The sequence below is a fragment of the Petromyzon marinus genome, chromosome 29, assembly GCF_048934315.1.
Source record: "Petromyzon marinus isolate PM22_M1 ecotype Great Lakes invasive population chromosome 29, UKy_Petmar_22M1.pri1.0, whole genome shotgun sequence".
NCBI lineage: Eukaryota > Metazoa > Chordata > Hyperoartia > Petromyzontiformes > Petromyzontidae > Petromyzon > Petromyzon marinus.
In genome coordinates this window covers 8107268-8128184 of record NC_133695.1, presented here as the reverse complement: position 1 = coordinate 8128184, position 20917 = coordinate 8107268, and the positions used below count along the sequence as shown (strand labels likewise).

The 20917-nt window shown below is 52.8% G+C and overlaps 2 protein-coding genes across 2 annotated transcripts; both read right to left on the bottom strand.

Moving 5' to 3' along the window:
• Positions 1-399: 399 nt before the first annotated feature.
• On the bottom strand, positions 400-2403 carry LOC116947209 (uncharacterized). The gene has a single exon (XM_076070391.1). It carries the CDS (start codon positions 2344-2346, stop codon positions 997-999), a length of 1350 nt encoding a protein of 449 aa, XP_075926506.1. The 5' UTR covers positions 2347-2403; the 3' UTR covers positions 400-996.
• A 2428-nt stretch (positions 2404-4831) lies between these two features.
• Positions 4832-16579, bottom strand: LOC116947210 (cyclic AMP-dependent transcription factor ATF-3-like). Its single transcript, XM_032962714.2, has 4 exons — positions 16212-16579; positions 11293-11703; positions 9747-9854; positions 4832-7209 (listed from the first exon to the last, which is right to left on the bottom strand). Exons 2-4 carry the CDS (start codon positions 11551-11553, stop codon positions 7021-7023), a joined length of 558 nt encoding a protein of 185 aa, XP_032818605.1. The 5' UTR covers positions 11554-11703; positions 16212-16579; the 3' UTR covers positions 4832-7020.
• Between the last annotated feature and the right edge of the window lie 4338 nt (positions 16580-20917).

Here is a 20917-nt window from a genome sequence, read left to right as displayed (position 1 = left end):
AACACAGTACCACGAAGCCACGCCACACACGCCGTGCACAGGGAGCGAGCTCGTGCGCGAGGGGGTACAGGGGCAGGCGCTATCCACGGGCCCCAGCACCACCCCACGCCTCTACCTGCCACCTCCTCCTCCTTACCTGTGCCTCTCGGCCCGCCTCACCCCCTAACTCCAATCTTCCCTCGCACCCTCGCCGGCCGAGGCCCCCCGTCCGCCCAGCCGCTGCGCCCCTAGGGGGTTCGGGTCCCCGCCGCCGCCACCGCTGCTGTTGCTGCTGCTACTCGATGCCCGGGGTCGGCGGAAGCGCGTCTAGGGCCCCGGGGGTCGCGCGAGATCGGAGGCCCACGGGGGGGCCCTGGGGCCGCTGCCGGTTTACGATGAAGCGAGACGGAGCAGGCCGGGTCCAAGAGTCGGGAGATGGAGTTTATTACAAACAGCGCGTACAGGGCCGAGCCGAGCGTTTGTTTTTATCCGTTACCTCCGCCATGACTCGCGAGTGTTTTTATGAATGTAGTATTAATATTAAACAAGGTATCTTCTAAAATTATTAAAGAACATCCGCCGACAAATCACTGCAACTACGGAAAGATCGGAAAGATAAAACGCAATTCTCACGAGAAACAAGAGCGAATCCCTAGACCCGCGCCGCGCCAGTGCCGCCTTTACCCGCGAGTCTCTTCCCGGTCTCCAACAAAACAAACAGCGGCGGGGGAGTGTGGATTGGGGGGGGGGTGGTCTCCGCGGGGATTCCGTGACGATCTCCTCCTCGATCGCCTCACGCGTTAAAACACAAGGGTAGAGAGGGGATCCCGGGTCCCCGCTCTCAGCTTAGCCGGGGTTCCGGGAGCCGCGGAATGAAGGGGGAACGGCCGCGCAAGTGCGGGCCCCGAGAGGCCGCCACGAGGAAGGGGAGAGCGGGGCGAGGGGGGGGGGTGAGGAGCTCCTCTCGTTAATGGACCCTGCGTGAGTGACCCGTCGGGCCCCAGAGGACTCCTCTCGCTAGTAGCCCCTGCGATCCCCGTTGAAGCGGCCGTACGCGTCGTCACGGTCGAGGCTCGAGCCGAGGCGGTAGCGCGCAGAGGGGCCCGGACTCATGGCGCGCCGAGCGAACATCGCGGGACCGGCCGAAGGCCCGAGCGACGCGCCGAAGCCGCGGCTAAGCGGGCTGCGCTCCCTAGCCCCGGCCGAGCGGTAATAGTAGGGGTCTCGGGGTGGCGGCGGAGGCGGCGGCAGCGGACGGCGATCGTAGTACGGGTCGGGCGCGTACGCGGGCGGCAGCGGCGGCGCGGGCCGCCCTCGGGAGCCGCCAAAGCGATCGTCGAAGAAGCCGCCGCGCTCGCCGGGCCGCGGCCCCATGCCCGGATAAGGCCGCCCAAAGCCACCCGCCAAGTGAGACGGCAGGTGCGACGGCGGTGGGGGCGGAGGAGGCGGTGGCGGAGGTGGCGGCGGGTAGGGCCGCCCGTAGCCCAGGTGGTGAGGGTGCGGTAGGGGGTAAGCCACGAAAGGCGGCGGTGGCGGAGGCGGCGGAGGCGGGTGGTGGTGGTGATGGTGCGGCGGCATTGGCGGCATGGGCCCGCCATTGCGGTAGCCGCCACCGCCCTCCTCTCCTCGGTGCATGTGGCTGACGGAGAGCTTCACGTTGATGGTGCGGCCGCCCAGCAAGTTGCCGTGCAAGGCGGAGATGGCGTCCTCGGCGGCCGAGCCGCGCTCCATGTGCACGAAGGCGAAGTCCTTGACGATGTCGCACTCGAGCACGCGGCCGTACTCGCCGAACAGCTCCTTGATCTGCGTCGTGGTCACGGAGGGGTCCACGTTGCCCACGAATACCTTGACGGCGTTGCGCACGTTGGTGGTGGAGTAGAGCACGTTGATGCGATTGCCGCCGAAGCTGGACTTGTGCAGCAGCTGGATGGCCGTCTTGGCGTCCATCTCCTTCTCCATGTGCACGAACGCGTAGTTGCGCATCACATCGCAGTCGTTCACCTGCCCGTATTTCTCGAAGAGCTCGCGCAGCGCGCTCGGCTCCGTGTCGGACGGCAGGTTTCCCACGAAGAGCTTCACCATGGTGGCTTCGAGGGGAACAACGAGCGCCGAGAAGGATGGAGAACGAGTCCAAGAGGGGGGACGAAGCCTTCGCGACCACCTCCTCCTCCCCCGAGGCGCCCAGCAAAATGGCGGCGCGTGCCCCCGCCGAGTCACGAGATGGAGGAGCGCGCTGGGGCGTGACGTCACGCGCACGAGGAGTAGCGTGACGTCATCGCGCGGGACAGTCGACACGACGTCGAGGCATCTCTCGCTCGTGTGTAGTGTGTGGGGACGGGGCGACACGGCGTCGCGCGGGCACTTCATCGCGCGATGTCGGCGTGTGTGGGGAAACGCGGAGCCAATGCCCGAGGTGTGGCGAAGGAGCACGCGCGCGCCTTGACAGTGACGCCTTTGTTTAGGATCAAGATGGTGACGTCACCGCGGGCCTTGGTCGCGCGCGCGCGCATACGGGGGAAGGGAGGGTGACATGACGCAGCGACGCTTCGCGCGGGAAAACCGCGAGCCAATTGGAAGCCGCCGCCTGGTGCGCGGCGGTTGAACGTTTCTCAGGGTTCACTGACGAGCCGGCCTCGGGTCACGTGACGCGGCGACTGAGGGAGACTCGAGGGGGTTATGGCCGCCTCGTGAGGCCCCGCCACCACCGTGGTGCTGGGCTCAGTCGACCCATTGACACTTATCGAGAGGGGCAGGCCCCCCCCCCCCACGAATCCCTCACGTTTCTCCACGAGTACCAATTCGTGCCCTCACTTGTACCATGTCAATCACTTGTTCTCGTGCCACCCCGTGCCCCCCCCCCACCCGGCGCTTGTCGGCGAGAAGGGTTTGCAGCTTCTTCAGACTACCTACTGGATCTCCTCTCTGTTTCAAAGAACAAATTTGACCTCAGGTCTTCGCTCATTTACCAGCTTCACATTCCCTATTGCCGTATAAAAACCGGAGGAAGGGCCTTTGCTATTGATGCCCCCAGGGTCTGGAATGCTATTGCCAATAAACTGCAACTTGAATCGCTACCTATGAGATCTTCACTCAAAACTGCTCTAGAGGAGTTGTACACCCCTAGGTGCCACTGCTATTCAGTGGCCTAAAATATGGCTCTAGGGTTTGGTGTTACATGTTATTTATGTAGTTTATTGTAAAAAGTTCAGTCACAGTCCCTATGATCACTGTTACATTGCATTTATGGCTTTTATTTTGGTGATTTCGAAAAGTTTTTTTTTTGGCCATGTTTTTGTTTATTGTTGTACGGAGTTAGACTGATGGCCTTAATCTTAGTTGTCTTGTGGTTGTTGTTATTTGACTTGCATCCCACTGGATTTTTGCACACAGCGTTGGTGTACGGTGCTATTTCAGGAATATTTTGATATTTTTTTCCTGTATTTTCTGTTTGCACAGTCACATAATCACTTTAAGATGTTTTTTTCTTGTTCATGTTTTTTGTTTGTTGCGGTTGCACCCGATTCAAGAGCCGAATGGCTCACAGGGCTATACCAAATAAATGAACTATGAACAGTACCTGTCCCGTGACCGCTTACCAACAGCAAGAGACTTCTTCCACTTGACGTGGTAGCCTCAAGGTGCACCTAGCCTGGCACAAGCGCCGTGGTGAAGTCGCCGCCGCCGATGAATGGCGAACGGCTGTCGTTCGACCCTTGGACCCCCTGCGCAAGTTGCGCTCCCTGCACACTCTATAATAATAATCCCATCACGGAAGCACACACATTCACGTTCGCCACGGAATTAAGCCTTAATTAAGCCTTAATTAACGTGTGGACGTTGCAGCCCCCCTGGTGTCGATCCACGGCTGGATGCGTGCTTCGCTTTCTCCGCTGGGGCCGTGACAGCTGATCAGCGTCGCCAACTTTTGCCGAATGCAGCAAAAACCCGGATTCATCTCATACCTCGGTGAATGAAGATTCAAACGTGTGCGGTTTACTGTGATCAAGTACTGCAGACGCCGACATCGGTGGTACTGTATCATATCGATTCTTGCGCCCCGACAAAGACGCCAGATGCCAGGATCACACCCGGGGCAGTCGGCGGCCCCGTTGTGGTTTTGTGGCCAAACTTCACGCCGCTTTTGTCGACTGCCGGGGATCCGAGGAGCGATTTAATGCTTCTCAATAATGTGCAGATGAGCCGGTGCTCAACTCCTGTTTACAAACCGGTGGAGGGAAGTTCCACATTCCTATGCCCGAGGGGCGAGTCCGTCCGTAGTGCATCTGTTGACTCCCCGGCTCCCACCCCCCCCCCCGCAACAAAGTGGTACCGATTTTATCGACCCCCAAAAGGAATGATGGGGCTATATCAACCCCTCCACCAATCAGGATTTCAACTCGCAACACTTTCTGATTGCGAGTCGCTCACTCTACAGCCGAGAGCGCCAACCTGACCGGTTAGATTTGTGCCAATGAACCTTATGTCATGAGCCTCGCATAAACTGCGTTGTGACGTCATTTGTACGTCTGTTGAAGGCGAACGACAAGGGGCGATCTGTCCCTCTCGACGAGCTCTCCACGATGGGCTAATCGAGGTTTCAGAGCTTTAGTTCACGACTTTGGCAATTTTGACAACGGCATGATAACATGAATAATCCGCGCCACGTGGGGTCCTCGGCGTTTTGACGTGCGCGGTGGGACGTGGTCACCAATGAGTAAATTAATTCATCTTAATTTGAAGCTTTCGTGAACTGCAGGGGAAACCCCATACTGTTTGGTTCTACCTACGTGGCTTTACCGAAAGAACCAAAGAGTATAAATTAATTAATTACGTTTTTGTTTGTTTTACTTCCGTTTATTCTTGACCCCGAGGGTCCCGTCATCTGGTTTCAATTATACCAATGCAGACGTAACAGAATGTGGCAGTGTTCTTCACAGAGCAGGAGGAAGAGGAGAGGGCATTTCGCCGTGTCAGTGTGAGGGCCGCCAACAACCTTGAATCCACTGGGTTTGACAGCAGCACGATTGGGGTGTATTTACATTTGTGTATTTCCGCACGTCTGTGGCCGTCAGTACTCCCTGGGCCTTGCAATGAACAACACTGCTCTGTATATTCTTGGTTTCTTTCGGTAAAGTCACGTCGAAGGGAAACAATAAAATATATATTCTTAGCTCTTTCGGTAAAGTCACGTTGAAGGGAAACAATAAAATATATAAAACAATAAAAATTCTCACGACGTTTCGACCATAACACAAACGGTCATTATCAGGTGTGATGATGACCGTTGGTTTTTCACACCTGATGATGACCGTTTGTGTTATGGTCGAAACGTCGTGAGAATGTTATTGTTTTATATATATTTTATTGTTTCCCTTCAACGTGACTTTACCGAAAGAGCTAAGAATATGAATTACTGCAGTCACGAAAGCTTTAAATCAAAATAAAATATATATCAAATGTTCTTGCCGTTGGTTTTCACACCTGATGATGACTGCTTGCGTTGCAGTCGAAACATCGTGAGAATTTTATTGTTTTATATATATTTTATTGTTTTATTGTTTCCCTTCGACGTGACTTTACCGAAAGAACCAAGAATATGAATCACTGCAGTCACGAAAGCTTTAAATCAAAATTTAACACTGCTATGTCTCGATTTAAAGCTTTCGTGACTGCAGGGATGCATCTTCTGGGTTCTTTCGGTAAAGTCACCAAGTAGAATGGAGATAAAATAATAACAATAAAATTCTCACGACGTTTCGGCCACAACACAAGTATACTTCCTCAGGTAAAAAAAGGCTACTTGTGTTGTGGCCGAAACGTCGTGAGAATTTTATTCTGTTATTATTATTTTATTATTTTATCTCCATTCTACGTGACTTTACCGAAAGAACCCAGAAGATGAACGCTAATATGGAATAAAAACACAACCACATAAGGATGGTTGTGGGAAAAAAAAATAAACACTCCACACATTATTTGGAATAGATTTTAAGCGGATATCCATTGTGGAAGATCAAACGCTCAAATGCATGGAGACGATGACAGCACTTGCAGACGAGGCATACAAACACTGAAGCGCATACAGACTATGGAATAGAAAAACACGACACACACAATGGAATAAATAGACGCGGAATGGGTCCGCTCGCCGTGGTGACCCCACGCCAGTGGTTAAGCACCGCGGTGCCCAGTTATGCGCTAGGACCCCTCGCTGGCTTTCATTGAGAGTCGGGTCATGGACGGTTTGCAAAAAAAAGTTACTTGAATAAACGTGAGTTTCCCACAACCTGTCCGCAGCCTCTCGGTCATTTGTCTCTCTCGCCACGGGTCATGGTCAAAGCATGTGCCAGACTGCAGGCCCTTTGCTCGCTCGTTTAGGACGGGCGTCTCCTCGCCATGGCCTGAACTGGCCCCAGTATCCACCGTTTAGTTATTTAACTTGGCGGGTGGCGACGGTCATCACCGCGGGTTTCTGCGCATGATGTAGGCATGCTCTCTAACGTCCTCACTTCACACAGCCCTCTCAATAGGTGCCCATGTGTCCCGGCTGCCTCATGGGTATCTACATCTCGATTCCTATGTTCTAGGCCTCCACAGCGTTTTCCACTTGCATCAGGTTTCAATGTGTGTCCCCCGGCGTGTCTCCAAGTGTTCCAGTTCCTCTGGTGTCCTCACGAATCCCAAGTCCCCCACGTGTCTCAGGTCACCCACGTGTCTACACGAGTCCGAGTTCCTCTCGTGTCTTCACGAGTTCCAGGTCTCCCACGTGTTTCCACGTGTCTCGGGTCCCCCACGTGTCTATACGAGTCACAGCTCCTCAAACGTCCTTACCAGTCCCAGGTCCCCCACATGTCTCCGCATGTTCCAGATCCTCCACGTCTCCTCACGTGTCTCAGGGCCCCCACGTGTCTCCGTGAGTCCCAGTTCCTCCACGTGTCCTCACGTGTCTCAGGCTCCCCACGTGTCTCCATGAGTCCCAGTTTGTGTCCTGACGTGTCCCCACGTGTCCTCGTGTCACCACCACCCCGCCATCGGTACATGTCACTTGTCGGCGAGCACATGCAGGAGGAGCGCGCGTTCGTCCTCGGGCGTGTGCCCACCGTGACGCGCGCGCACGATGCACGTGGGCCGGTGCAGGTTCAGCAGGAAGACGAGCTGCTGCCGCTCCCGCCGCAGCGCCTCCATCTGTGAGCGCAACTCTGTGTTCAGTGCCTCCAGCTGCTCCGACTCCTGGGGCAGAGGGGGGGGAGGTCAGAGGGGAAGGGTAGATCAATCAATAAATCTATCCATTGGTACATGAGGGCCTCTCTCCCCAAGCTGCCACCACCGTTCACGATGCACTGATCCGCACGGTAATGAATACCTCAATACGTTCGTCCAATAACACTGTGGTCTTCAAAGGAAATACAGTAGAACAACTCTTAACGACCACCGCTGTTAACGACTAATCGCTTAGCGACGGGCTTCCATAGAGCCCAATGTGTTCACTTCCCGACCATTCCCCTGTTAACTACGGGCTGTTGTAGTTATAGTAAAGATTAATTCATTCATTAATTTACCGTGTTTTTATATTATGTGTTTATAATGTTGTTAGTACCTTTATGTATTAATATCCACTGTTTAAATATCATAAAGTCCGGTATTTTGGGTGAAAAATGGTAACTTTATATGTTATCGATACGAATTAGGCCTTTAACGTATATTTCCTATACTCGCTTAACGGCCAAATCACTTAACGACCGGTTTCGTGGAACCAATTACCGCTGTTAAGAGGGGTTCTACTGTATATGTATATAACGTTTCGGGTAATGGCCCTTGAAAGCGTAATAAATATTTTAATGATGGGGGGGGGGGTGGGGCAAAGGGCGGGGCTACCCTGAGGAGTGGATGGGGCCAGAATCAGAGCTGGAGGCGGGGCTAGCTGTCGAGTGGGCGGAGCTAGTTATCGAACGGGTGGGACTTGTTACCGAGTGGGTGGGACGAGTTCCGGAGTGGGCGGGGCTAGTTGTCGAGCAGGGTGGGGGTTAGTTGCCGATTGGGCGGGCCTATTGTATGGGTTTGAAGCTTTCGTGGCTGCAGGAATCCATACCCTTTGGTTCTTACGGTAAAGTCACGTAAAAAGATGGCAAGCTACCATTTTTGGATGTCCTTATAAAAAAGAGACCTGATGGTTCAATGAGCCACTCTGTCTACAGGAAAGCTACCCATACGGATGCTTACCTGAAACTGGATTCCCATCACCATTCATCCCAGAAGAATTCCCTCATCAAGACTCTGCACCATAGAGCCCAATGCATATCCGACCAGGAACACATAGCCAGTGAACTCAAGCACGTACACCAAGCTCTTAAGGCTAATGGTTACTCCGCATACACAATCCGCAAAGCTATCACTCCAACCATGAAGAAGGACCCTCTTGAGGAGCCTTTCAAAACCATCACTTTACCCTACATTGCAGGGATCACAATTTTTTTTCCAAAATCTTGAATAAACACAAGATCCAGGTCCGATTCAACACATTACATAAAATCCGTGATCTGGTTCCGTCTGTAAAAGATGTGATTCCGGACATACAGTACCCTGGCGTCTACAAACTAAGTTGCCTCTGTGGTAGTAGTTACATTGGAGAAACCAAACGACATATCTCGGACCGCATTCGTGAACACAAAGCAGACCTAAAACATGGTAGGACCAACACCTCGGCCGTGGCAGATCACTGTTATAAGTCAGTAGGCTCACATGACATTGACTTCTCCAAGACAGAGGTTCTTTGCAAGCCATCTGGCTACCATGAAAGATTCGTTCATGAGGCTATCCACATATACAAACACAGAGACAATTTCAACCGACAAGATGGATTCTGGCTTAGCAATCATTGGAAGGATTTGATAAACCATTTTGGGTCTTAATTGATTGTTCATGCTTACGGTGGCTTTCAGACCGCATCCATTATTTTTCGTCTCCCCCCTCCTCTTTTCCGAACATAAATGGACTCGTCCATCTGAATAACTGCCAAATCGCTCTCCGTGGTGCTAACCTTAATAAAAAATAAAAAAACGCCACTTTTTCAAAATTTATTGCTGTGGTTTTCACACCTGATGATGATTGCTTGTGTTGCAGTCGAAACGTCGTGATAATTTTATTGTTTAATATTTTTATTATTTTATTGTTTCCCTTCTACGTGACTTTACCGAAAGAACCAAGAATATAGAGTCACGTAGTTAGAAAAAAAATAAAACAAATCACGACGTTTCGATCGCAACACAAAGCAGTCGCTTGTAACTAACTACGTGACTTTACCGAAAGAACCACAAAGTATTCTATGGTCTTTTGGTAAAGCCACGTAGAAATAAAAACAATAAAAATATCACGTTTCCATCGCAACACAAGCAATCGTCTTCAGGTGAGAGAGGGGCGGGACAAGTTGCCGAGTGGGCGGGACTAGTTGCCGGGTGGGCGGGACTAGCTGCCGAGTGGGCGGAGGGGGAGAGTTATCGAGCAGGCAGGGCGATTGCAGCAAAACAGGTGGGGCTAGTTGCTGTGTGGGCGGGGGCGATTGCAAAACAGGTGGGGCTAGTTGCCGAGTGGGCGGGGCGATTGCAAAGTAGGCGGGGCTTGTAGTGTGGTGGGGGGGTAGCACGGGGGTGGGGCGGGGGGCTCACCACGTGTCCTGGTTGAGCCTCCCGGATATGTGGTGCTCAGGGTTAGGGGGTCGAGTTGTATGGGGTTAGAGGCCGGGGGTATGGGGTCGCTGTCGCCCTCCTCACCCGCTGTAGGCATTCCGTCCGTTCTCGCTTCTTGTTGCGACACTTTGCCGCAGCCATCTTATTCCTCTCCCGTCGCCGCTGCCTCCGTTCCTCCTCCTCAGCCGAGACCTTGACAGAGTATGAATACAGTATACAGTATATGAATACATTATACAGTATATGAATACAGTATACAGTATATATGCATGAACTCACTGACAGTATACGTACAGTAGACACCGACAGTACATGTTCAGTACACACGCAACACATCCCCACTGACAGTATACATACAGTATACACATACCCATACAGTAAACATACAGTATATACAGTATAAATACAGTACACACCCCGACAATATACATGCATTATACTTATATACAGTATATATATACTATATATATACTGTATACATACTAACAAGTATACATATAGTATACACAAGCCGACAATATACATACAGTATACACGCTGTACAGGTGAGTGTGTGCACGTTGTACAGGTGAGTGTGTGCACGATGTACAGGTGAGTGTGTGTATGCACGCTGTACAGGTGAGTGTGTGCACGCTGTACAGGTGAGTGTGTGCACACTGTACAGGTGCGTGTGCGTGCACGCTGTACAGGTGAGTGTGTGTGCACGCTGTACAGCTGAGTGTGTGCACGCTGTACAGGTGTGTGTGAGTGTGTGCACGCTGTACAGGTGAGTGTGTGCACGCTGTACAGGTGAGTGTGTGCACGCTGTATAGGTGCGTGTGTGTGCACGCTGTACAGGTGAGTGTGTGCATGCTGTACAGGTGTGTGTGAGTGTGTGCACGCTGTATAGGTGCGTGTGTGTGCACGCTGTACAGGTGTGTGTGAGTGTGTGCACGCTGTACAGGTGACTGTGTGCACGCTGTACAGGTGAGTGTGTGTGTGTGTGTGCACGCTGTACAGGTGCGTGTGTGTGTGCACGCTGTACAGGTGCGTGTGTGTGTGCGCACGCTGTGCAGGTGAGTGTGTGCACGCTGTATAGGTGCGTGTGTGTGCATGCTGTAGAGGTGAGTGTGTATGCACGCTGCACAGGTGTGAGTGTGCGCGATGTACAGGGGAGTTGTGTGTGCGCTGTACAGGTGTGTATGTTTAATACGTAGGCTTTCGCGGCCAATATCCATAATACAAGGGTTTTTTTGTTATGTAAATGTGTCGTTAATTCCCCCAACCCCCACCACATCGCTCAAGAATTGCTCACAAGTGATGCCATCACATCTACCCCTCTGTTTAAGGAACGAAACAGGAGGATTTATCCACAAATAAGGCTGTCGCCTGATGAAGCTAGTTGTAATTACTGCCGAAACGTCGTACTCAGATTGTAAATGTTGTGGCTTTGCTCTCCAGAACACCGGTCTGCTGTACTAGTGACGAATTGGCCACGTTCTGTTTACGTGACAACCCTTACTAGTTGGCTGTGTCGGGTGGTGTACAAGTGTGTGTGTGTGTGCGTGATGTCTACAGGTGTATGTGTAGTATACAGGCGCGTGTCCGTATTGTGTACAGGAGACCATATGTATGTGTGCACGTAACCTACCGGCGCACGGGTCTGGTAGGGTCGAGGCCTCGCCGTCTCTACGGAACCCATGGTAGGCCCCAGCGATGGCCCAGCCCCGGTGTCCGCGGGCCCTAGACCCTGCGCGGCGCGCTTGCTCTGGATGGCGAGACGCAGGCCCTCCTTCACCAGGGGGGTCAGACTGCCCAGCTCCTCCATGAGCGAGAACGGAGACACGGGGCCCCCGGCTTGCGCGGCCGCCTCCGGCCACTGTGGGCCACCGGGTTGGCCCTGTGGCATCATGACGACGGCGGAGTCCGGGGCACGGGGGAGTGGGGGGCCTCAGGATCACGGCGGTGTCGGGGTCCAGTGGTCCTGTGTGCGAGGTCGCGGCTCGGCGGCCAGGATCGGCGGCAAGGTGTTGGGTCGGAGGCGGTCGGATCGGTTGGAGCTCTGCGCGAACAACAACAACAACGACATTGACACCAGATACTGATGGGGATCGGTGACGGACACAGTAGTTCACACATTGCGATGTGAAACCGGCGACCCCCAGTTTGCAGTACCTGCCACGGCTATTGACGACGCCAGCAGTCCCGAGTGATATATGAACCAGACCTGTCGTTCCCTGGCTTCACCAACACGCATTGGACCAGCGTGGGGTTTTAAAAGTATGGTATAACGAAAGCCTTTGTCATCGAAACAACGCGAATTAAAACAAATGACATGTACAAATCGTAACTATTCTATACTCTTGCGTATGATGGTCTGCGAGCCATATAACGAGAGGGCTTCAGCAGAGTTCGTGTAATTTTCGCTCTTCGTTCTCCTTTGAAGGAGCGCAGACCACAGCAGGGTTTAACTCTATCGTCCACAGTTTGGGTTGCAAGCCGACACTCGCACTACTGTGGGTTGTCTTACATTTTCCATTCATTAAATGACTTGTGTGCGCATCGGCCTGCCGTGGATGTCGCAACTGCATGGTGCGTGCGGCGCTCCTCGAAGACACCGGTGTGTATACCATCAACCGCATCAGAACATCAACCCGAACTAAAACGAGGTTGTCCCGGTAAACACCTGAATTCTATTTCATCGAAGCGAACGAGCCTAACCAGGGGACATCGTCAAACGATGGATAAAGTCTCCGTTTCCACCGCGCTCCGGGTCACGCGGCGCTCTGCAAGCGGCGGAGCGGCACGCAAACAAATCACGCACACACGTGATCGAGGGGGACACGTGTGCGCGTGTGTATGTGTGCGCGCATGCTATGCATGTCGTAGTGTCGCTGTTAGGGGGCTGCGCTACGAACCCGGCAGACCCGAGTTCGTTCCCCACTCACGGCCAACACCAGTGACGATCGTTTGAAACCGGTTCTGGGCCTGCCCCTAGGTCGACTCAGCCTCAAATGAGTACCTGGTGTGGCGCGTAAACATTTCCACTAGGGGAGACAAAAGCGGCCGGGAGTGGTGCTGGCAAACCCACCCCCTCGTGTGCCGTGTCGGGTTTTATAGGCGCTACTCGCTAACAGCACTTGCCCCAACAGTCTGTCAAGGCTATACGGGGGGTCTTTGTCTTGCATGCCATGCAAACCACACGTCGTGTATTACTACAATCCATTTAATAATTTTGGGGGGGGGGGGGAGATTAACTTGACTCGCTTAAAGCAAAACTGCGCCGTGGTTTTACTTTAAAAAGTTGATCAACGTTTGCCCCGATCTCCATAACGGAATCGTGCTTCTGTGATTTGAGTAAAAGTCCGTAACGTGTGGCTTCTGGAACTTTACATGACACGGGCAACAAAGGTCGTCACTATAAACGCGCTTGATGACATCTCGTGAAAAACAATGAGCAATGATCCAGTCCAAGACTCGTCACTGAAACCATCGCCACACGCGCCGCTAATCCTCGACGCGACCGTTCTTATCGCACATATTGCAGTATGTACACTACAGTATATACACTACAGTATATACACTTTACAACTGCTTTTGTGTTTAGTTTGTTTAGTACGTACGGTGCGAAATAAGTTGAACATGCGACAGTACACTATACTGTATGCGTGCCATAAAGTGCACACTTTAATGAATAGACACAGCAACAGGTTCATGACAATCATTGCGGTGAATTAATTCATTAATGGGAAGGTTAACCTGCCGAAACGTCGGCTACTGTGAAATAAACCCTGCAATTTGTTGTACACATTTTATTATAACACGTTTATAAACCGTGTACATTATTTAAGTTAATCATGAACGGATCGCAATGATGCGTCATGCACACCCTATTCTGTGTACGTGTGTGTGTTCATTTGTATGTGATAGCGGTGGTGTATCGCGCTGCGCTACGAACCCGGCACACCCGAGTTCGATTCCCGCTCAAGGCCTGGGCCTCCCCTGGGTCGACTCAGCCTCAAATGAATACCTTGGTGCGATGTGTAAACATCGCCAATGGGGAAACAAAGGCGGCCGGGCGTGGTTCTGGCCACCCACCCCCTCGTGTGCCGTGCCGGTCTTCATAGGTGCTCGTTAACAGCACTTGCCCCAACAGTCTGTTGAAGGGTGTATGGAATAATCTATGTCTTCATGTATATATGTGTGTGTGTGCTTACATGGTGTGATGTGTAAATATTGCAACTGGGAAGACAAAGGCGGCCAGGGGTAGTGTTGACCACCCCACCCCTTCGTTCCGACCTTCACATTATTAACCCGTGTCAGTGTTGTACACGTGTGCTCCGCTGCCACTTCACCTCCTCACCCGGGCGGCCCCGCTGCGTCGCGACCTGGGCGCGTTAGGTTGCATACGAACGTCGCGCCATGTAAACACGCGCACGGTGAGAGCGCGACTCCTGTCGTGACACAGAGCCTCGCGAAGGATCACCCATTCCTAACGCAACTGACAGCGAATGATCTCTAAATTGAAATTCAGTTTCTAAAGAAACTCCCAGTACGTTGAGTGAAACGTCGGACATCATTATGAGCAAATACTCGGATAGCTGTCCTGTTAAACATTCGTCCATAACAATACCTCTTCGTGTGCTTTAATGAAGGGCCGAAACGTACCTACTTTCCTGGTGAAGTCCGCAGTGTTTTTGTTTTTGTTTGTTATCACCAAATAACAATTCGTTTAACTTTCATTTTAAGGTCGTAAGTTTCAAGGTATTATTCTGTGTGTGCGTGTCCGTTTGTATCTCGGGGTCACGATAACTCTCGTGAACGCGACTCAAACCGAGTGAGACTTTAGTCGGAGGTGCCCGATGAAAGCGGTACAAAAAAAACCGGTGCTCAATTGACACGGCTTTTAAGAGAGCTCTATGGCACACGCGCGGAAACCTGCACAGTGGGTTAGCAGCCCCCTCCAATGGAACTTGCAGAGCTGCGCCGAGTCTCAAAGCATATCTCAGGAGGACCCTGCCCTGAGATGTTGGAGTACAAACTCGCGTCTCGTGTCTTTGTTGAGGAATGCTTCTCAATTCATCATCATCAACCATGATTTATCCACTGCTCAATGAAGGTCTCTTCCAGCTACGGCCATCACGGCCCTGCGTTGAAGTAACAATCCACCTAAGCGCCCGCATACGATATTATTTCATCGCTCCATCTCCGCGGTGGATGTCCTCCCGGGCGCGTTTCCTCCCTTGACTGCGACTCCGTCAATCGTCTCGACCAGCGACCATCGTCCATGCTGGCGTTCATTTCACTGTGAGATCGAGGAGGCTGTTAATCTCTGCGTTGCTGCGCTTCTGGTTGTTGCACCAAGTCGCATCTGATGTTTCGCAGCGCTAATTTAATCCCAGGTCTCCCTTTAGAGAGATCGTTTCAGTGGGATCTCACCTGCTCCATCACACATCTCGTATATCAATTAACCTCTACACGTGACCACGTCAGATTGCAATAATTCTCTGTGAGTTGGGTTAAGAATGGATGATCTTTCGCGAGGTTCGGTGTCGCGACAGTTGTCGCGCTCTCTCCGTGCGCATGTTTACATGGCGCGACGTAAGGACGCGACCCCACGCGCCCAGGTCGCGACACGACGGGGCCGCCCGCGTGAGCGAGTAGGAGGTGAGCGGATGAGGAGGAGGAGAGAGGTGGAGGAGACGGGGAGAGGTGAAAGTGACGGCGGAACACGCGTGTACAAACAAAGAACCCCCGTATAGTCTGAACATACTTTTGGTGTAAGAGCTGTTAGTGAGCACCTATGAAGGACGACACGGTACAAGAGGTGTGGCCAAAACCGCGCCCGGCCGCCTTGGTCTCCCTAGCGCTGATGTTTACACACCGCACAAGGTGCTCATTTAAGAGTTTACCTAGGTGAGACCCAGGACCGGTTCAGGTATCAATCAGCACTGTCGTTAGCCGTGGCTGGGAATGGAAATCACACGACCGCTCTCCATAAACACACACAAGACTCGCATTGTATACCGAGAGGGAAGATACTCGCTTGGGGAGAACTCCATCAAGCAGCGTATAGATCATGTCTGATCACATAATAAGTGCATGCAATGTCCATGTACAGATAATGACATGGCTGGTCCTGGGGTCCCCTCTTCACAAACCCGCACTGACCAACGTGGTGAACTATGCAGGTCAAACAACCCCGAGAACCGACAGACATCTCGCTGTGAATTGACAAGAAGATTAACAATATTGCATTGTTACCGAGGTAACAGTTAACAATGACAGCACAAACAACAGTGACAATGGGCGGAGAAGAAGAGAACGCGGACCAGGGCACAGCACGAATCACAGCCTGGCACCACATGTGAGTCGATGGGAAGGACACGACACGGCGAGGTGGAATGATGGCCGGTGAACGAGACTGGTGACAGAATGACAGCTAAAGGAGCGATCGCGTCCACGTGGAACGACCACTGCGTGGGTGGAGCCACAAGATCATCAGTTAATGTGTAGGTGGATGGACTCTTGATGATGATACCAAGAATGAAAGTAATGAACGGTCCTTACCTGCTCCGGGTCCACGTGGAGGTGAAGTTCCGCTGAGTTGAGTCCCACTCTGTTCGATTATTTTTCGGTCCCGTTCGGCTTGGCTCGGCTTGGATTGACTTGTCTCGGCATGGTTCGGGGTTCAGGTTCGATTATTTTTTTTAGCAGGTTCGGGTCGAATAGGTACGGTTCGGCTCGGTCCGACTTAGCTGGGTTGGGCTCGGATAGGTTTCATTCAACTCGGCCCGGTCTGGTGTTTTGTATATTTGTTCTCGGTCTGGTTCGGCTCGGATCGGTGCCACTTGTGTGTGTGTGTTTTTTTTCCCCGGCTCGGTTCGGTTCCGTTCCGCCACGTGCCCGTCGCGCTCCCCATGTCTCGCTCGCGCTGCGAGCGCGCCTCTTATACCCGGCACGGCTGGCGGTGACGTCATTCTATTTCAGGCGCGTGCGTGAGCGGCTCTCCTCCCGCTCCCCCGCCCCTTCTCACCCTTACCCACTCCCCCGCCCCCTCATCCCGGGCTCCTTTAGCGCCTGACGCAACCGGGGCGTGGGGGATAGTTGGGGGGGGGGGGCGCGCGGATTCCCCAGCAGCGAGGGGGAGCTGGGGTCACATAACCCTGGGGTCCCATAACCCTGGGGTCCCATAACCCTGGGTCACGAAACCCTGGGTCACAAAACCCTGGGTCCCATAACCCTGGGTCCCATAATCCTGGGGTCACAAAACCCTGGGTCACAAAACCCTGGGTCACAAAACCCTGGGTCCCATAACCCTGGGGTCACAAAACCCTGGATCACAAAACCCTGGGTCCCATAACCCTGGATCCCATAACCCTGGGTCCCATAATCCTGGGGTCACAAAACCCTGGGTCCCATAACCCTGGGTCCCCTCGTCGGGCAGGAGCTGTCAGGGGCAATGGGGGTCCTGTCGGGTGGCTGAAGGGGTACACTGTGCGCTTGGAGTGGTATCAGCGACAATAATGTGAAACGGTCCTGGACCTCCCCAAGGTCGACTTAGCCGTAAATGATTAACCTGGTGCAGTGTGTAAACATTAGTTCTGGGGATCCCTGTGTTACTGTCATCGCGAGAGCAAGATTTTCTCCGCTCGGCGGGAGGCCAATTACTCGGTTCACCGACGATGTGAATCAAAATGTTAGCGTGAGACATGGACCAATGTATGATTTAAGGCATTTGCGCAGTGGTGACGGTCATAAGTTCGATTCCCGGTTCGGGCGCCTTGCTGTGTGGAGTTTGTAGCCCCCCTCCCTGTTCTGCTTGGGTTTCCTCCAGGCTCTCCAGTTTCCTCCCACAGCTAAACCCCCACACACAGTGGAACTGTATTGGCCATACATTCCAATGCTGAGCGCGCACAACAACTGTGAACGTTTGGCAGGACCCTCTTTAAAAAAAGAGTCTTGAGACTCGGCGCGGCTTCGCTGGCTAGTAAACGAGCGTAATTGGAATAAACGGCTGAGCCTGGCCTCATTTGTATTTTCATTGTTGGCCCTCATTCAACAATGTTGATCGTCGGCTCCCCGAGTCTAAAACGCCGGATCTACGGCGTCTGTGTCGATTTTCAGCTGTGTGGCCCTTCCAGACCAGACCAAACAGCCACGATCATCCAGGATTGATCCACTGCTGGACGAAGGGCTTTCGCCCCAAGCTCTGGAATTGTCACTCGAGAGAGAGGGAGGGAGCGCGCGCAGGTCCCCGTAGAGGAGCCGCAGCCGGCACCCCACGCCAGCCCTCGCGCCCCCTAGCGGCACGGCGGCACGGGCCGCGTTGATTCCGCGTGGCTGTGATGCCGAGTGGTGGTGGTGCTGCTGTCTGATGGCTGGGTGCTGCTGGGCGTGCCGAGTGTTGCAGGGTGGTGCAGGGGGATGGTTTGCAGGGTTCTCTCCGCTCGTTGACGTCGCTGTAAATGAATCGCGGGAGATGGCGGAGCGAGAGACGGGACGAGGTGAGGGAGGGAGAGACGGTAGGAGGTGGGAACGAGAGAGGTGACGAGGGCTCGTGAAGGCCGGGATAATAGCGGGGGTCCCGTGAAAGGCCGGACTGGTGAAAGGTGGCGTGGGCCCGCCCGCCTGGGTGGGTGGGCCCGAGTGGGCCCGCCCGCCCGCGGGCCGCGTAGAACCTTCCCGTGTAAACATCTCCACCATGGCAACAGCGGTGGCGGCGGCTGCTGCTGCTGCTGTTCGTGGAATGGGCTCTTTCCCGCGCCGCTATTTGTGGTCGTGAGGCAATGCCGGGGAGGGGTAGGTGAGTGGGAAGATGAGCGGTTTGGCCTCTCCATGCAATGTGAATAAGGACCATTGCCCGAAACGTCGCCCATTATATACTCTTTATTATTTATGGTCACATCGGTATCGACGAATGTGTTGAGTTTTTTGGGGTCAGGCGAGTGGATAGGTGAACGGGGACGTGGCTAGACGAGCAGGTAGATAGATGAGGGTGATGATAGTGGGTGAGTGAGTAGGTGAGTGGGTAGGTGAGTTGGTAGGTGAGTTGGTAGGTGAGTGGGTATCTGAGTGGGCAGGGAGGTGAGTGAGTGGGTAAGTGAGTGAGTAGGTGAGTGAGTAGGTGAGTGGGTAGGTGAGTGAGTAGGTGAGTGGGTTGATGAGTGGGCGGGGAGGTGAGTGAGTGGGTAAGTGAGGAGGTGAGTGAGTAGGTAAGTGAGTAGGTGAGTGAGTAGGTGAGTGAGTAGGTGAGTGGGTAGGTGAGTGAGTAGGTGAGTGGGTTGGTGAGTGGGTAGGTGAGTGAGTGAGTGGGCGGGGAGGTGAGTGAGTGGGTAAGTCAGTGGGTAGGTGAGTGAGTAGGTGAGTGAGTAGGTGAGTGGGTTGGTGAGTGGGCGGGGAGGTGAGTGAGTGGGTAAGTGAGGAGGTGAGTGAGTAGGTGAGTGGGTATGTGAGTGGGCGGGGAGGTGAGTGAGTGGGTAAGTGAGTGGATGAGCGCAGTTTCGGGATCTGCGGCCGAACTCCTGGACCCAGTGACCGGTAGTCGTTTGTATCCATCCTTAAGTCTAAGCCAGGTTTTCGAGAAACTTAACAGCGTTGTTGTTAATCCAAAGAGCTCAGGCTGTGTGCGATCAGTGCGCATTCGCGATGGACTGGGCTCATGAGAGTGCGCGATAATTGGGAGTGGATGGTTGAGTTTATAGGTGAGTGGGTAGGTGAGCGAGTTGGTAGGTGAAAGGGGTAGGTGAGGGGGTAGTTGATTGAAATTCGCTTCTGGGCCCTTCACCGTGGGCAGTCAGGGGCAGCTATGAGAATCCAGAGGGGCAGCCACCCTCTTACCCATCCATGCGCCCCCTGCCCTCTTGATGCGAAATCTTGAATTAACTCTCTATTTAAACTCCCTATTTAACTCTCTATTTAACTCTCTATTTAACTCTCGCTTCCCCTCCGCCTCATGGGGGGCCACATTTAGCCACGCTGATTTGAGGTTTTAAAAATAGAGTCAGCGCAATGAGTGTCGGTGCGTGTGTGTGTGTGCGAGTGTCCGTGTGGTTTTGTCAGTGTGTGAGTGCGGTCAGTGTGAGTATGTGCATGCGAGTGTGTGTGTGTGTGTGTTTGTCAGTACTGTAGAAGTGTTCGAGAGTATGCCAGTGATAGACCGGTTGGTTACGTACGGTGCGAATGAAGTTCAACATACATACGGTGTGTGAATCAGTGTGAGATAGTGTACGTGTTATTGGTGGGTATTCATGTGTGAAGGTGTGTTTGTCACTGGGTGTGTATATACGTATATATATCGGTGTGTGGGTGTGAGTGTTTATATGAGTGTATGATTTCTATAGTGTGTAAGACTGCGTGTGGGCGCGAGTCTTGGAGTTTGTGTCTATGTGTAGTGAGGAGCGGTATTGTAGTGGTTCGCGCACCGTGCTACGAATCAGGCCACCTAAGTTCGATTCCCACTGACAACTAAGAACAATGACGAATATTTTGAACCGGGCCTCCCGAAAGTTGACTGAGCCTAAACTGAAGTATGTACGAGTGTGAATATCTGTATGAGTGTGGAGTGTCTGTGTGCGGATATTTTTCCCTTGGGAAGGGCAACACGTGCCAGGAAATCTGTAGTCAAGGAGATGCATACCAACCACACAACTACACAGCCACACAGTCACCCGCAGAGCCACACACAGTCACACGAAGAGACACACAACGTCAAGACAAAGATCCCCCGTATAGCCTTAACAGACTGTTGGGGCAAGTGCTTTTAGGGAGCGCCTATGAAGGCCGGCACGGCACATGAGTGGCGATGTTCACCGCACACACGCAGTAACACAAAGAGAGACAGTCATACACAGACCCACAGTCACACAAAGAGAGACAGTCATACACACACAGTCACACAAAGAGAGACAGTCATACACAGACCCACACTCACACAAAGAGAGACAGTCATATACACACAGTCACACAAAGTGAGACAGTCATACACAGACCCACAGTCACACAAAGAGAGACAGTCACACACACACACAGTCACACAAAGAGAGATAGTCACACACACACAGTCACACAAAGAGAGACAGTCACTCACACACAGTCACACAAAGAGAGACAGTCACACAAACACAGTCACACAAAGAGAGATAGTCATACACACACAGTCACACAAAGAGAGATAGTCACACACACACAGTCACACAAAGAGAGATAGTCATACACACACAGTCAAACAAAGAGAGACAGTCACACACACAGTCACACAGAGACAGAGTCATACA